We start from the raw sequence: 17,962 nt of genomic DNA, 5'->3' as shown, positions 1-17,962 counted from the left end.
AGCCGATTTAAGCTTAACTGTTAATTTAAATTAAAACTAAATTTAATTACTTTTCAACCTAATAATGTTATTTTACGTTAAATATGGAATTTTTACGATGATCTAATTAAGTTTAAAAAAAAACTTAAATTACATTAGTATATTACGCAAATTTGGATTTTGGCGGCAAAAGTTTCTTTTACTTAGCCTTAGTCAAAACAAACCTGTAACCCAACTCTGACAACTGACAAGCCCGGGCAAATGGCTTCCCACCCCCTCATACTATCTGACGAACTAATAGGGTACTACTACACAAATATATTCCTATAATAGGCTAAATAATAAAAATGTTAAAAAATAAAACACTTACATTACAGCAGTTGATGATTGTATTGAAGTTTGAAGTTCCAAGGCCCGCTGTGTTGACTTGATTTTTTATTGCACCGGCGGCTGACCGCGCACTGGCTTAAAAAATTGCCGCCTTTATTTCAGCTGGTAAACCCAGTATTTTCCAAGAACACAAAAAAACTGATAATAAGCACATATCTCGACGAAATTTTTACACCCGCGCATTTTATATCCTTTGGCGCACATTAATTAATTAGGATAACTCTTAATTTTAGCGATTTTTTATCCATTTCGTAAAAAAACGGGCGACCTCGACAAAACTACCACTTGCTCCAGAAAAGAGGAGGGAGCCTGACTCAGAGTCAATACGACCGAGTATAGATATATATATATAGCTGACGTCAGAAGACTTTGGAGACCATAGGTAATTTCCCTATTATGACGTCATAGAAGAGGTTTCAGTACTATGTCTACAACTCTGATTTTACCCGCGAAAAGTTGCAAGGTACTACAAGCGCCCCTACAAAGCCGTTAGGAAATAAATTTCAAATTCTGTCAACTACGACGATTAAAATTAATTAATTTAGGCTTGAAATAAAAATACGAACGATATAATTAAATGATTTTTAGTAAACCGGTATACATTATGTGACTACAAACAATATAATTTCACTATAAAGATAGTTTGTAATGCATATATTCAATATAGCTTGGGCATAAATTATGATAATTAGCTGTTGGAAAAATGCATTTAAATTTATTTTTTATATAAAATTTAAGGGATTTTTTTTTCTGTTTTAATTAACAGGTTTTTAACTATTATATTTTTTATATTATATTATATTAAAAATAATATATGGAAATTTTTTTTCATTAGAGGAACATTGCTATAGTTTTAACAATATTTAACTTTATTAAAAGATGTTTTTTTGTTTTTTTTTTGGAAAACAGGGTGTATATTATTATTAATTAAAAAGTGATTTAAAATACTGTATTTCTACTTTCTACGGAAGCTCTTTTAATTGGCAATTAAATTTAAATGTCTTAGAGAGCTACACAAACGGAGACAAAAAATAAAAATTAAAAACCTTGAAAGTTTGGTCCAAATTATTAAAGAAAATATTTATAAACTAGCCACAAAATGCTATGCTGAAAAAAATAGTTAATAAGAAAAAAAAAAATGCCACACAAATACTGATAATTAATTGTGGATTGAAAAATAATTAATTGTAATTAATTCTACCCTTAAAAATCACCCTAATAAATCTATTAGTGTTTTTTTTTATTTTATTTTTTTTTAGTATTTTAAATTTTTTTATACAAATTTTTAATATATTGCTATAATTTTTAGTAAAAATCTTGCGCCCAGTGTTATACTCTTTTAACTTGTGCCGCGTTAAAAATATTCCACGATATGTTTAATGTTTATTTCATCAGATGATTAACCTTTCTCAAAAACAAGTACCCTACTGGAAGCACCTTTATTTTTTACTTTTACTTTATTTTACTTAATAACGACTCATTTTTGGCGTGTGTGTTTGTGTGTTAATTATTGATGATGTAAAGTCGCGCTACTAATAACCTCAACCCAACGACTAAAAGTGTAATCACTCTCAGCACGGAAGAAATAAACATGATTTTTAAACTGCAATTTGAAGACAAATTCTTTACTGATATTATCTTGCTCTTGCGGTGTGCTTACAGAATAACCCAATAATGGCAAACTAGCTAATGGGAAGTCATCCTAAAACAGCGAAAATTTGTTTTTTAATATGGCACATCTACTAAAAAACCCGCTTCATTTAGGCCTAAAAAACAACAAAATTAGGCCAAGGCTTAAAAACTTTTTGAACATAAATCAGTAAAAACTACATTATGCTTAGTTTAGATAATCTAAAATTGTAGTGTTTAAGTGTTAAGAACTACATAATTATTAATTAGGGTTAACAAACATTATTTTTTAAAATTTAAACCTTTTTCAATTGTAGGCCTAAAAAACAACAAAATTAGGCCAAGGCTTAAAAACTTTTTGAACCTAAATCAGTAAAAACTACATTATGCTTAATTTAGATAATCTAAAATTGTAGTGTTTAAGTGTTAAGAACTACATAATTATTAATTAGGCTTAACAAACATTATTTTTAAAAATTGAAACCTTTTTTCAATTGTAGGCCTAAAAAACAACAAAATTAGGCCAAGGCTTAAAAACTTTTTGAACATAATGATTTATGTCATAAATCAGTAAAAACTACATTATGCCCAGTTTAGATAATCTAAAATTGTAGTGTTTAAGTGTTAAGAACTACATAATTATTAATTAGGCTTAACAAACATTATTTTTTAAAATTTAAACCTTTTCTTTGAATTGTGGGCCTAACCTTAAAACTACAAAATTAGGCCAAGGCTTAAAAACTTTTTGAACTAAAATCAGTAAAAACTACATTATGCTTAATTTAGATAATCTAAAATTGTAGTGTTTAAGTTTAAGAACTACATAATTATTAATTAGGCTTAACAAACATTATTTTTAAAAATTTAAACCTCTTTTTGAATTGTAGGCCTAACCATAAAACTATCGGGGGGGGGGGGGTTTGAGTTTGCGGTGTTATCACAAAGTTCCCCAACTAGATAATTATTAATTAAGCTAATCAATTTGTTCAAAAATTTAAATCTCTTTGAAATTAATCAATAATAGGCCTAAAACATTAAATAGGCTTAGTTATTAACTATAATTAGGCTTAAGGTAGGATTCAAATCTTACCTGATAAGACTTGTAGAAGAATAAGCAAAAGTTAGTGAAAACGACCCACAACTTTTGCCACCCACTACTATTCTTAAACTTTCGAAGTAAATAGCCGCTTAAGTAATTCTGAGAACACATTGTTAGTAAATTAACATAAAATACTTTTAGATAAACTAAATAAAACATTGCGTCTTACAAGCATTGCCATTTGATAATCTTTCCTTCCAACACTGGCGTTCCGATGCCAACAAACATGAACTGTGGTATTAGAACGATGTTGCAAGTGTTTTTCTTGAACCCCACCACCACTGGGTGTTAAACCGCTACTTGGTGAAAGTCCTTCCTTATAAGGAGACTGGGGGCTTTCAATTTTATCCGCTAACTCGTCTGACGAACCTTTTTAACCCCCCAAAACAACCCATTCCTTTAATTTTCCTTAAAATATTTTTCCCAGGGAAGGGAACCAAAATATCCCGCCAATTTACACTCAACACGTCATAAACTATGAAAAGAAATACACTTACTGCATGAATGTAGACTAGAATACATGAATCTTTCATCTTTGGGGTCACGGGCGATTGTTACTGCTTCCGTTAAATCATCTAACCACTTTATTCGTTCATTTTCCGAAGTGGAAGCTACCATTAACGCTCTATTCCCTCCGTAAATGGTGAAACAATAGCTAACACCCATTTTGGGTTCGGTAGCTTCAACCATGACCCCTTGAAGAGGTAGCTGACCGTGAACTTTAAATTGGAGCTGAGGAGTTGACGCTCTACTAGTGTATAATAAAACATCGGAAAATAGGAAAAACATTCGTTGTTGGTATCCCTTTCGGGATAATTTTTGAAGACAGCCTTCCCTAAGAAATTCCTGAGGAATTAAAGCTTAATTATAGTTTTATTATTAATAATATTAAATAGTAATTAAACTAATTAAAAACGTGAATTAATTAATTAATTACCCTTCCTGGAATTATTAAGTTATCTAGTCCAGTCAAATCTCTTTGTAACTCCATTAATTTAACGTAATTTTCCTATCATTAAAAATTAAACTAATTATTAGCATAAATTAACTAACTAATTAACATAAATTAACTAACTAATTAACATAAATCAACTAATTAACATAAATTAACTAACTAACATAAATTAACTAACTAATTAACATAAATTAACTAACTAATTAACATAAATTAACTAATTAACATAAATTAACTAACTAATTAACATAAATTAACTAATTAACATAAATTAACTAACTAATTAACATAAATTAACTAACTAATTAACATTAAATTAAAATTTAACTTACCAATGAAGAGACTGAAGTTTTTAATGTATTAGTAACACTTTGAAGTTTAAGAAGAGCAACTATAACGAGGAAAATTAAAATTAATCATAAAACTAACTTAAATAATTAATTATACCAAGAAGTGATATCTAGTTTATTAGGGACAAGGTATAAATTCATTCATCCACATTCCCAGCTTTATCTCCAGTCCAAACGTATAGTAGGTCCGGAGTTAATCCCCGCCGCCTCTAAATTACAACCAGCAATCATCTCATTGGTTCTTGAAAACTCACGTCAGCGCGACGCGAATGACGGGAAAATTACAATCATATTTTCCGACTGAGGAGAGTGTAGCGAAATAGCCCGGCCTCCTTTTACGTCCCCCCTTGTATTTTGAAAGGGGGACTGGGACTATGGAGCGCGAATACTTAGGAATCTTGTACCTTCTCCCTAATAAACTAGATATCACTTCTTGATTATACTTACTTTTACAATTATTCCAATCGGGATGAGCTGAATTATGGTATGTTATAAATCCTTAAATAAACATAAACATAATTATATAATCAGGGTTTATGTTACAGTGTATGTTAAAGGAAGTTTCAGTTCACAATTAATTAATTAAGCTTACTTTCCAAAATTAAACAATAATGCTGTAATCTATGACAAGGTCTGAGTAAAAAGGCCATTAAGGGTAAATAACAGACTTTCTGCATTTCAAAATCTCTATAAACTTGATTGAAATGAGCGCTGTATTTATAGGCGTTATTTAATCTCTCAAGAACGAGAGGAAGTTTATCAATATAATGATCATAATGCTTATAAAAGAAAAAGTGACGACAATTAAAAGCATTTCAAACCGCGTTAATTGAAATAAATAAATAAATACCTTTGTCATCCCGCAATGATCTAAAATGATATCACCAATTCCGTGAATGGCGGGATGCGTCGGAGAATTGACTTTTCCTTCCCAAGCTGCAACTCTCTGCTCCAAATTACGCAGAAAGTTACAATGGTGTTCGTATAAAGGATCCACCAAATGAAATAAGAGAGACAAAGGTTCCGTTGGCATATTTTCTTCTTTACTAACTTCATCGCGAAACCACTGAAACGAAAACAATTAACGTTGCTTTAACACAAACTTATCACGAAACTTACAACATTAAGAAGTTCTAAATCCTTCTTGTAAGAACGTTCGGTCATTAACAACTCCTTTGCAACGTAATACGCTTTTTCCGAAGGTATTTTCTGTAATCGCAATTGATCATTAACCCTGATTGCTAAGAGTAATTAATTAATTAATTAAATTGATTACTCTTCGTCTGGAATCATTTTCAGTATCGGATCGTGGCGAAACGGGTGTACTTGATCCTTCTCTCCAGGATCTATAAGGGGAAGATGGTGACTTAGGGGGAGCTTCACTGTCACTCGAGAAACCACCTCTAGCTGATAATGAAGCAGTTTCGCTTTGACCAGCACTCATATCATTAACACCATGTCCGCTCAAACTTGAAACGTTACGTAGATTTGAACGTAGCATTGCTGGCGATTCTGTAACTGTAAAGTTTCGAAAAGTTTAACAATTAGTTCGTTCGCCGATGGAAACAAAAAATAGAACGAACTTACTAAAAGTTATATTGACGAAAAGAAAAATAAAATAAAACTCACACCCGTTGAACGGGACAACTTTAAAAACTTTATTTAGCAAATTCTTACACAGGATTTGATCATAAAACTGAATGTAAAATGAACACATTTTGCTTAATTTCTAAATACATTGACGGAGCGTATATTTATTTATATTATGACAATTGCGGTAAAATAAAAACCAACATTTACAGAAAGCTTAATTAATTTACGTAAAAATTAATAAAAACAATTTCAATTTTAAAATAGGAACAATAATATTTAATTCGCACATTTTTCGTAAAAAAATTAATTACTCAAAAAAAAAAATCAGTCAATTGAATTTGTAAATTAATCTTAATCTCCAACAAATAGGAATTAAAATAATTGAGCTTTTAATTTGTAACAATGAGACCATTTTTCTTTTTTTTTTTAAGTAACGAGTTTAACATCTATTATAATTTTTGGTTAATTTTATAAACGAGCATGCAAATTGCTTTTGATATTCTCAAGAAGTGATATCTAGTTTATTAGGGAGAAGGTATAAATTAGCCACATTTCTAGCTTTATCTCCAGTCCAATAATGTTGGTCCGGAGTTAATCCCCACCTCTAAATTACAACCAGCATCTCATTGGTTCTTGAAAACTCACGTCAGCGCGACGCGCATGATGAAAATTACGTATTTTCCGACTGAGGAGAGGCGAAATAGCCCGGCCTCCTTTTACGTCCCCCCCCCTTGTATTTTGAAAGGGGGACTGGGACTATGGCGCGCGAATACTTAGGCATCTTATACCTTCTCCCTTATAAACTAGATATCGCTTCTTGATATTCTAAAAATTTCGGGTGTTATAATATACTTTGGTTAAAATGCAAAATTTTGAAATTAGCTAAAAATTAGCTCCGTTTTCGTTTTTTTTCTTCTGTCTTTTGATATGTTATATTACACGAGACCTTCTGACAATTAATGAAGCGTTACACATTTAATATTAGTATATCATTTTCATTATACGCGTTTAAGCGGTTTTAAAAATAGCGTATTAAAAAGCCAGACATCCATAATATAAAGCTTAATTTGCATTTTTTTGTTTTTGTTTTTTTTGGGTTAAATACAACTAAATTAATTAATAAACTAATTTCATAGCCTAACGATACTTTACTTTTTTTAAGATAACAATATAAGAAAATTAGGATTCTAACGTTCCTTAATTAGCGCGCTCTACTGTATATTTTAATTTTTTTCAAGGCAGTTTTAATTCATTTAAAACGTTAATATTTATCTCATTTAAATTAAATCAAGAAGTGCTATCTAGTTTACTAGGGAGAAGGTATAAATTCGCCACATTTCCATCTTTATCTCTAGTCCAAACGTAGGTCCGGAGTTAATCCCCGCCGCCTCTAAATTACAACCAGCATATCATTGGTTCTTGAAAAAACACATCAGCGCGACGCCAATGACGAAAATGACGTATTTTCTGTCTGAGGAGAGGGGAAATAGCCCGGCGGTCTCCTTTTACGTCCCCCCCTTGTATTTTGAACGGGGGACTGGGATTATGGCGCGCGAATACTTAGGCATCTTATACCTTCTCCCTAGTAAACTAGATATCACTTCTTGATTAAATATTGTACGTTTGATCCTTAATTGTTTAATATATATTAAAAAAAAATAAAATGTTTAAAAATTTGGCGTAATCTTAATTCGTTTGCGTTAACAAATACTTTAAGTACTTAAAACAATAATTAGTTTGAATAATTTTGTTCCTAAAGAGTTGGTGAAGCAAAAAATGTTAATAGAGAAAAAAAAGTGCGCAATCTTTACGGTAAATTTCGAATTATCCGTAAACAGAATTCATGCACAGTATTAAGTTTTCTTACAATTCCAAGCCAAAAAGGTTAAGGATAAAAAGGAAAGTTAAGTTTTGACCGCAACTTTAATTTGTTCGGAGGAGAGAGAGGAAATTAATTAAGTGAAAGAGAGCTAATGGTTAATTAGTGCAGAGACAGAGGAGGTTAATACGAACAATATATTGGTTTATCTTCTCGTTTTTTTTTGTAAAAGTCTAAACTAAGTAAGTATAGATTACGAAAGAAGTCTCGAGAAAAGTACCATCATACCACTACCAAAACCACGCACCAAGCAAATGCAAAAATGTCCGTTACCTTTCGGGCCAAAGATAGATAGGAAAGCATCCATAACCAAATTATGACTATTAAGTACTAATTAAAGGTACTTATTGGAGTATTTTTAAGTACTGATGTATTTACCATACTAATAATTTATTGCTATATTAGTGGGATTCGTTAAACTAAAACGCGGCATTGATAAGCGCAATATAAGTATTATAATATAAGAAATTCATGTGTGGTTAATTCATTGCGGAGCCTAATTTAGGCACTTTGCTTAATTAGGGGATTCATATTTTCATTAAAAATTGCATTATAGAATAGCAAAGATTGAGTACTATATAAAATTCACGTCAATCGCGGTGGGTGATTAGAGTGCCCTAATTATTTGCCTGGATAATTAAAAGCTTAGCTTTGACACAAGAACGTATAAATTGAAATATTTTCAAGTCTATTTTAAGTACACTAGATTTGTGTTGTTAGGTGATTATCTTTATGTTAGACTATAAAATCCTATAAATTTTGGTAACAAATGCAATTTTATTTCCATTTTATTTAAATCTTTGGTTATCTAAAAATTGATTTTTATAATTTTCCTAGGATTAAAAAAATTTAATTTTGCGTGGCGGAATGTGTCGGGGATCCGTGCGAAAAGGATGAAGTCCTTTCTAAGATGGCCCCACCAATAACTTCAAGTTCCAAATAACTACGATGGCTTCGAGTCGAACGTGGCGTGGTAGGCAATGATTCAGTTGAAGGATCCTCTCCAACCACGGCAGTTTCATCGTCGGAGTACGAAGATCTTTCCAATTGTTCCGTTATATGTTCTAAAACCTCCATCTGTCCATTAAGACTAGTATCGTCGCATATCGTTTCCCCTTCCGTCGTTGTTGACCCGTCTTCGAAGCTATTATACTTGTAAGCGGAGTAACTATACCGCGTCGCCGGTCCCAAACTTCCCTCGTTATTCCTAGAGTTTAAGGTAATGTAAATTTCTTCTGTGTGCGTCACTTCGTGTTGAGGAATAGGATTGTACTCGTCGAAAGGGAAATCATCTTCCAAGGTGGCTAGATCTTCTTGCGATAAAATTAAATGCGTTTCGAATAGTTGGGCGTCACTCAGTTGGTGCATTTGGTCGGAACTATAACTTCCCTGAGAATAAGTACCATCCGACGAGGAAGTTTGACTTAATAGATCTTCTTCGACACGCTGCTGGGCTTTTAATTTTGGAATAGCGCCTGGAAGTTCGTTAGGAGGAGGCGGAGGTGGCGGGGGAGGTATCGAAGGTGGCGCTTGCGTTGGAAGATGGTGTTTTCCACTGACATAATCTTCGTAAATATCGGGGGATGATTCTTTCGTTTGGAAGGCCAAAGGCGGGGATGGAGGCGGTAGTAATAAGGCGGGAAGAATATCAGGGAGGACGCTATCGTAAGAAGCGGCTTCAGTCCTTTCAGAGATGAATACTATACCATCTATGTCACATTCCACACCTTCGTCTTCAACCGGAGAGGACGCTCTTGGGAAATTACAAAAGGAGTTGTAACTATCGGGGGCGGGTTGAAGAGCTTCGGCCGCGTTCAAACCAGAAGCTTTAACAATTTCGGGGGAGGCGCGTCCATCAACTCCATCTTCCACTTGGGACACGGTTGTGGCAGTGTCTTCTCTGCTGTAATCATCCTCAGTAGCGTCAATAAATGGGAAATCGGCGCAACTGTTCTTCAATATAGAGTCGTCAGACTTGCTGCTACTGATCAACAACTTCAATTCCTTCTTCTCGCAACTCCCTTGCGACAATCTTCGTTTCCGAAACTGTTCGAAAATATCCTTCTCGAACGAGTCATCTTCTAATGAATCATCCTGCGATGAAAAGCTTCTCATGGCGGGAAGCTGATGAACCGAGACGTAGTCCACTGTCCGCAAACGATGTCCTTTGGGTGAACTACTGCTTCCTCTTCTCGATTTAATTTTGTTCCCGTTTTGAGATAACTCGTCCCCCATGCTACTACTCGAGCTAATCCGACTGGCTCTCGCGTATAAAGTTGGACTTCCGTGGGTGGTTCGAGGTCTTTCCATCTCGACGCGAACTCTGGGCTTTCTTTTCTTACGATCCTGACCACTACCCGTACTAGTTAACAGTCTCTTGTGCAAAATATACTCAATTTCCCCTCCATTCCCGTTATTTTTAACAACATCACTACCACCATCTTGATTAGTAACTGGCACCACGTCAGGTTGATTATTGCTTTTCCCGCGACTTTTTTTCGAGCTTTTTTCGCTTCCTTCGCGTTTTTTACTCTTTGTAGGCCTAACCTCCTCTGTCACGGACTCTATCGGTTTCGGGATTGCTACGGAATCGGCGAGATCTTTCTCTATTAACGCGGGGGCGGCGGTAGCCGTTTCCTTTCCTATTACCGATACGGTAAGGTCGCTAGATTTGTCACTGGTACTGGTAATAGGGTCCGCGACAACACCAACTCTTTCGGAAGAAGAAACTAACGTTTCCGCCTTGGCAGATACCGCCTTCAATACTGACTCGGTAAAATCATTATCGCGAATTTTATTTGAATCGGAAACGGTATCAAAGGCGGGAACGTCCTTTTCGTCGACTAGATAAGAATCGTGGGAGACATTATCGTCTCCCTCTTGTCCCAAGAAATCCGGACTTTTCAAACCATTGTCAAAACTACTTTCTAAATCAGAAGTTTTCAAACCTGTTGGTAAAGAGTCATCTTCTCCATCCGATCTGGCTCCTCCTCTGGACTGAGGCGCGTATCCGTTTGACGGGGCTCGAGGACTCGAGTCTCTTTCATTGGAAATTGAACTTCCTCCGTTGGTAATTCGATGATGAGTCGGAGAAACTGGTTGAGAGACGGAGTTGGCGTGTTGGTGAGGAGGAGGTCGCGGAGGGGTGTCCGAGGGTGAAGAGGGACGATTCGAAGAAGCGTTATCGCTGGAAATGATGACTGAACCGCAGGATTGACTACCGCTGACCGGAAGTAAAGGTTGAGCGGAGATGGAGGTACCTACACCGCTACGAGTCGAGCTCGGGACGCGGAGGCTAGTGGATCTGCGGGTGACAGGGGCAACATGTGGGTTTAGGGGAGATCAGAATGTGAAAAGTCAGCATCAGAGAGAAAAAGATTTACGAGGAGAACGAGAAGAAAATTTGAGAAAGGGGGAAAGACACCGGAGGAAACGTGCCAATAAAAAAAAAGGAAAATAAATTAATAATTAAATTATAAGAAGCGGGAAGAAGGATGACAATAAAACCTTTCCCCGATTGGCTTCTCATCCTTCAATCCCAATTGAAAATAAAGTACGGAAAAAAACAACTACAATTATCAGCGGAAGTTCATTATTGGAAGATTTTCCGAGACGAAAATATGATAAGAATATCAATTTGCATAATTAACTTCCGATATTTATACAATTTAACATCCATGCGACAATTTTGGGGTTTGAAAGAGATAGAGATCGAGAGACAAATTTGTTTGGACTAATCGAGATGAGACGGTTTAAAAATTTTGATTTTACAAAATTAAAATATTTTTTTTTTCAAATTTACATAATCATTTTAAAAAACGTGAACAATTTTTCGTTTAATCAATTTTATTAAAATTCGTTAAGATCATTATATAACTATATATTATTTTAGTAGTAGGACGAAAAATTATATGACTAATCCTACCTTTGAAACGGTTGTCGTTTAATATAATTTTCTCTGACAAACTCCACAATCTGTTTTTGAGTCCGCCCACTATACCTAAATTTTTAAAAAATCAAGGAAACGATCGCCCCCAAGAGAGAGAGAAAAAAAACGACAAAAAAGAAGAACAACGTAAATCAGAAATAAAACTGCGAGTAAAAAACGTAATACTTTCAAATTATAATATCGAGAAGAAAAAAAATATGGCCAAAAAAAAATTAATTTAAAAAATATACTATCTATCGGACTACGAAAAGGGAAAGGTAACTTTACCTGAACGAGGAGCCCCTACTAAAAATTCTGGTTTTTTGACGAGGCACTTTCTTAACTTCGGCGCAACGGAAAAAGGCGTGATTTTCTATACACTTTTTCCAGAAATTTTTGCATTCGTTTCGACTTTCAAAATTAAACTCCACCGAATCTTTGTAAAAACCCTAGAAGATGGTAGGATAGGATAGACTCAGAAAGAGAGATATACCATGGATAAAGGATGCGCGTGAGAAAATTTGTTTTCACGCTATAGGATAGGTAACTCCCTATCTCCGACGGCAGCTTATTATGTATATGCACTGTTCCAGCTTCGGTTGTCAGGACGAGCAAATCTAGTTCTATATGTAAAGTAGCTTTGCGCGTGCTGACAAGAGTCTCGAAGCAATACTCATGTTCAGGATTTAAATCTCGAGATTTTAGATCTGCAACATGGGTATTCCTTTCATCTCTTGTCAGCACGCGCAACGATACGTTACATAGAGACCTAACTTTGCGCGTACTGAAAACTTAAGCTGAAACCAAGAAGCGATACCTAGTTTATTAAGGAGAAGGTATAAATTCGCCAAATTTCCAGCTCTATCTCCAGTCCGGAGTTAATCCCCGCCTCTAAATTACAACCGGCATCTTATTGGTTCTTGAAAACTCACGTCAGCACGACGCGAATTACGAAAATTACGTATTTTTCGACTGAGGAGAGACGAAATAGCCCGGCCTCCTTTTAAGTCCACCCCTTGTATTTTGAAAGGGGGACTGGGACTATGGCGCGCGAATACTTAGGCATATTGTACCTTCTCCCTTATAAACTAGATATCACATCTTGCTGGAACAGAGTATATAACGAATAAGCTGCCGTCGGAGATACGGAGTTGCCTATCCTGTAGCGTTAAAAATCAATTTCCTCACGCGCATTCTTTACCCATGGAGAATACCCTCTTAGAAACCTAATCTACTAGAAGATGACCTTACATAGCCTTCAGGATGAAGTTTAATCAAAAACCTCTTTCGTTTAAAACTGAGTTTCCTTATTTTGGCCCAAGAGAAAGTGTTGATCTTAGTATAATTCTGGAAGACTAAGACACCCATGTGAGCCGTAGCCAAATTTAGAGGCACCCCTTCGTTATCCTAACCAAGAAAAAATAAAAAGGCCCCCACCCCATCAATTACATCCTTATAGACCAATAAGCTATAGACCACTTCGGGAAATACGAACAGAGAAACCAACACGCAGGGGCGAGGCAGGCATTGGGGTTCACTACACGTTTGAAATTAAAAACCTGGCACTGCCTCTTAACGAAAGGGAGAATACCCCAATGTCGGCCTCGCCCCTGTGTATTGGTTTCTCCATATCCAATTTCCTAAATGGTCTATTAAAGCAATCAATCAATCAATTACTTTGGCTGGTGTCATTCTAATTCCATATAGTTCGCACCTACGAGCAGTTTCTAATAGATTTAAATCAGCTTCAGACGGCGTTTGACCCCTAATTACACACCATAAAGATTACAAAATAACCCTGGGGTCAATTCCGGGAGGAAGGGGGGAGGGAAATAAAAGTGAAATGCTAACACGTGTTTTTTGTGATTTTCCATAATCTTTCGCTGGAAGTCCGCGTCTTGATTAGGCACAAATTTGTAGGAAGACAGGTAAGTGTGGTCTGGGTAGTCTTCCGTATTATAATCGCCACATTCGGCTGCCAAAACGATAATTAAATTTAAATATTTTTGCCTTTAAAAAGGGGGGGGGGGTTCAATAATAATCATAATAACTAGCTATTTACATTGAACAATGTACGAAGCCATGAGTGCGGCTGTATTTTCATTGCACTGTAAAAGTCCTTGAGCTAAATCCTTTTTTATTTGAAGACTAAAAAGGTATCTATACGCGGAAAGAGGAAAGATTATTTCCTAAATAGTAATAATAATAAAGTTAATTTGTTGTTATTGACCTTGTGTATTCTTCTTCAAGTTGCGCAGGGTCTGGAGTATAGAATTTGATGGAAAAATACATAACGGGGTGCACCATCGAAAGACCTAGTTGCCTACACATGGGTTTTTCATAATCTAACCAATACTGCACAAAGAGCGCTTTTGTTAATTAATTTTCGACCGTAAACGGTGTTGAAAGGGGGTCACAGAGGGGTCAAATATGGTTTTTAAGGCTTTAAATAACTTATAGGGTATTTTTCACACCCAACTTCGGGGATAAGACGGCAACCTGACCCTCATTGGATTAATGGTGTTCCGTTAGATTTATCAGAAGTATATAATGGTTCTCTTCTAGAGAAGTGTACCAGCACAAAACGGGGTATAGTAACATAATCCTACCCAACATCATTTTACATTTGGAGTCCACAAGGTTACTAAACCGAATTACGTACGCGATAAATAGTTCCCTCATCATTACTCTATTAGCGCTTAACTATTTGCCAAGGCGCATGCATGCGCTTGTTTAATTTTTGTCCCACGTCAAGACAATCAAGGTTTGTTGGCTAATTGATTGCTGAGGATTTGGGATACAAACAGTTATAGAATTCACCCATTTGAAGTTTGATGAGCGGGAGAGCAAACAAAAGCGGGAGAGAGCAAAAGGGGAAGAATCATGTTACGTAACTAAAGTATAAAGAGGATACGGTGTGTCATACTTCTTGTATTATACCCTTCTGGTTTATGCATGGTTTAAATAAAGTTCGGGTTATTTTTTATGTTAGGGTAGGCTATGTTTCGGGTCAAGTTGTGTTTTAGCCCTTACTTCTAAAACCCAATTCGTTCAAATTTTGAAATAATTCAATTGACAATTTTACTAATGCTTCTAAAACCCTTAAATTTCGTTTGACCCCTCATGAACCCTGAAACATCGCATATATAATTTTACTTTAACTCCAGCATCGTCAGAGTATTCTAGCCCAAAATAATCCACTTCTAGTAAATTGAGCATTTTGCAAACTTGTTCAAACAGTAGTTTCCCCAGAGCCTTGTACTAAGGAAGTTAATTAATATTAATTACTTTTCTACCGAACGATGTACAGGAAAAAAAGGGGGAGTGAAATGAACTCCCGTTTGTTATCAAGACAAGGCAACATTTCCGTGGGTCCAAATATTTTGCAGCGTAAAAATTTATCGGCCTAACACCTTCCTTGCCTTAACCCAAAACCCACGGGACTAATTCATCTCGGGCAAGCTTGGCGCGATAAAAAAAGGAACCAAAAAATTATATCTGCATTTTTAATCTCATATACAGCCCCTCTAGTTCCTTCCTGAATTTTCCCCGGTTCCTAAAGCTCCTCTAACAAACAACTGAAGCTCTTTTATGCCTTTTAGACTGTCGAAAAAGAAAAAGAAAAAAACTCCCGAGGGCCCCTGTCCCTGCGTGTAACACAAAACTGGCGCTTCCTGCGTTTCCACAAAACAGAATAAACTAATTAATGTTACAAAATTAAGGCTAATTACTAAATATTTCCCCAATTAACAATCTCTAAATATATGTATATATATGAACTTTTCTTTTAACAATAAAACTGACATAACAGCAGTGATATTTAAGTTGAATTCTAAAAATAGGGATAAGCTAAGAAAGAGGCCCAACAGAAGTTGGCGAAAGAGAGATCGTTTTTATTTTTATATAAACCGAAATAAATAGACGTTTTTCTTGATGTACATGATACAAATGGTTATAAAAGTTGACTTAACCCAGACATACTGTACATTTTTCCCTTCATTTACATTCGCGTATTATCTTAGAGTAAATATTTAAGGATAAGCTTTATATACGACCCCCAAGGTTTTGTATAAATGAGTGGAAGCCAGCTCATCCCACACAAAAAGGGAGAATAGCAATAAAAATAAAAAGGATAGACAAATTGCCTCTGTAGACTGATGCCTTTCATTGACACCAGTTTATTTTATTAAGGACCATTAGAATACTTAAGAAAAGAAAAAGACTTTACATCTACTACCCTAGGGGCACTAAATGAGCACTAGCTTTAAAATACATTAATGTTTCATTGAAATATAAAATGTTTTTAACAACCTTGTAGAGAGAGATAGGTCTTAACAATTTTTTATTTATTATAGACTAGTGGCATCCCATGTTATTTGTCCATAGGCCTTAATACAGTCAAACAGGGTTGCCACGGAATTTTCAGAACCAAATTCCCTGACTTTTCCAGGTTTTCCCTAACCTTTTTCTCAGATTTTCCCTGACCTTTTAGGCCGAAAGTGTGAATGTTTACAGCACGTTTTAAGTGCTTATAATTAAATAAACTCTCTACATTAAGTTTTCCCATGTATTTGTTGCACCAAAACAAATAAGAAACATTTTAACCATAAATAACAGTCTAAGAGAGCATTTACTTTACAAAAACAATTCTAGACATTTTTAAGGATTAATCTACAGTTTTCTGTGTTAATTAGAGAGGATGAGGAGAAACTTTCATTACTCTTTCAATAAAGACTTATTCCCAGAAGTTTTACCCACTAAAATCAAATTCCCTGACTTTGCTGAAATTTTTAAAATTCCCTGACTCTTCCAGGAACTGTGGCAACCCTGTCAAAGCTGGGAAATGCCACTACTCTATATTTTGCTCAAGATATTTATAACCCCTTAAAAGTTACAATTCATAAATTCCCTTTTAAATTAAATTAATTCATGCTTTTCAAAAGTGCTTAGAGATCAAGACACCTTACCTGAATTTGAACATTTCCAATTGTTCCATCCAAAAAATGAACTTGAACCGAAAACATTTTACTAGGTTGTTTTTTAATTTCAGCCAAACTATGTTCTTGGCTAGCACTAGCTCCTGGACTATCCATATTGCTGGGACTGCTGAGTGAATGTGACATTTGATTTTGAGGAGGTTGACTTAAAGTTGCATTTTGACCCGAACTATGGTAGTCCATTTTTGCATCAACAAAACTTTACTTTTTTTTTATATTAATTTGATTTTAAAACGCGCGTATCCATTTGAAATAAAAAGTTGTTGGAATGTTCCTTCGCGCACCTTTTTGAAGAGCACAATTAACTAACTTCCTTGGTGACAAGTTGAGTTCATAACATTTAGTTTTGATAGGGTGAGACTATGAGTTGCAATAATAATACAACCTCCGCAACTTTTTTGCAATAATCCATGACTGCGGGGAATGAAAAATGTTTCCTTATATTAGAAATTATATTAGAGATAGTCATTGTAGGTGAATATAATTTCTTGGGGCGTGGGATATTGGGTATTATTTTCCTTATCTATGAAAACAGGAGGAGAGGACCACTTTCTTTCAGACTAATAATAAGGGTTTTTCTAGGGCATTGAAAACAAAGGGTTAAGGGTTTCATTTATTCTGCAATCTGGTAGATAACGCGTAACTTTTAATCTAAACTTGATCATTTATCATAAATGCCATGATTTATGGCATAATGAACGTATCAACCACTTCAAAAACTGCAATCCAACATAACAACGGTAAAGCCCACCTAAAAGGGGCGGTGTGTAGATCTTAACCAAGGCTTAAGGTGACAAATGATTGCGGTATGGGAAGGCTGCTGGCAATGCTTCTCACTTTTTTTTGCGTTTAATCGGTTTTAAGAATAAAAATAGTACTTACCCCATAAGTTTCAGTTTTTTCATAATTTCACGAAACTAATTACGCAAAATTATACGAATAAACACCCATTTTTAACGAGAAATATCAAAAATTACACAAGCCGAACCCATCACGACCGCTCCGCTCCGACGCGAAGCCCACCATAAAAACCTCAGCTCATTTCTGATTGGTTAATATTTATTAATTAAAATTTGAATTTTAATTTAAAATGTTCTACAAAGTTAACTGAAAACAATTTTCCTATTTCTTAATTATAATTTGAGTTATTAGTTTTTCTTAAT

General features: G+C 35.0%; 1 protein-coding gene across 2 annotated transcripts; it reads right to left on the bottom strand.

Annotated features, from left to right (window-relative positions):
- Nucleotides 1-937: 937 nt before the first annotated feature.
- Cdep (Chondrocyte-derived ezrin-like domain containing protein) lies at nt 938-17,901 on the bottom strand. 2 transcript variants are annotated; one of them, XM_089837727.1, is made up of 22 exons: nt 17,682-17,843; nt 16,770-17,213; nt 14,959-15,063; nt 14,033-14,157; nt 13,865-13,962; nt 13,654-13,777; nt 13,480-13,567; nt 13,054-13,209; nt 12,091-12,251; nt 11,800-11,874; nt 10,823-11,178; nt 5,679-5,920; nt 5,522-5,611; nt 5,253-5,468; nt 4,995-5,181; nt 4,850-4,900; nt 4,385-4,443; nt 4,035-4,106; nt 3,595-3,943; nt 3,267-3,466; nt 3,089-3,196; nt 938-2,071 (listed from the first exon to the last, which is right to left on the bottom strand). In XM_089837727.1, exons 2-22 carry the CDS (start codon nt 16,980-16,982, stop codon nt 1,877-1,879), a joined length of 3,270 nt encoding a protein of 1,089 aa, XP_089693853.1. In that variant the 5' UTR covers nt 16,983-17,213; nt 17,682-17,843; the 3' UTR covers nt 938-1,876. The 2 variants fall into 2 exon arrangements, with proteins under 2 accessions (XP_089693853.1, XP_089693852.1); XM_089837726.1 differs by lacking the exons at nt 938-2,071; nt 3,089-3,196; nt 3,267-3,466; ... (6 more) ...; nt 5,522-5,611; nt 5,679-5,920 and having other exon boundaries at nt 6,037-11,178; nt 17,682-17,901.
- Nucleotides 17,902-17,962: the final 61 nt, after the last annotated feature.

This window comes from Phalangium opilio, unplaced genomic scaffold (genome assembly GCF_054372755.1).
Source record: "Phalangium opilio isolate 3A_F unplaced genomic scaffold, DU_Popi_V2 ptg000045l_1, whole genome shotgun sequence".
NCBI lineage: Eukaryota > Metazoa > Arthropoda > Arachnida > Opiliones > Phalangiidae > Phalangium > Phalangium opilio.
This window is presented reverse-complemented; position numbering and strand designations above follow the sequence as displayed.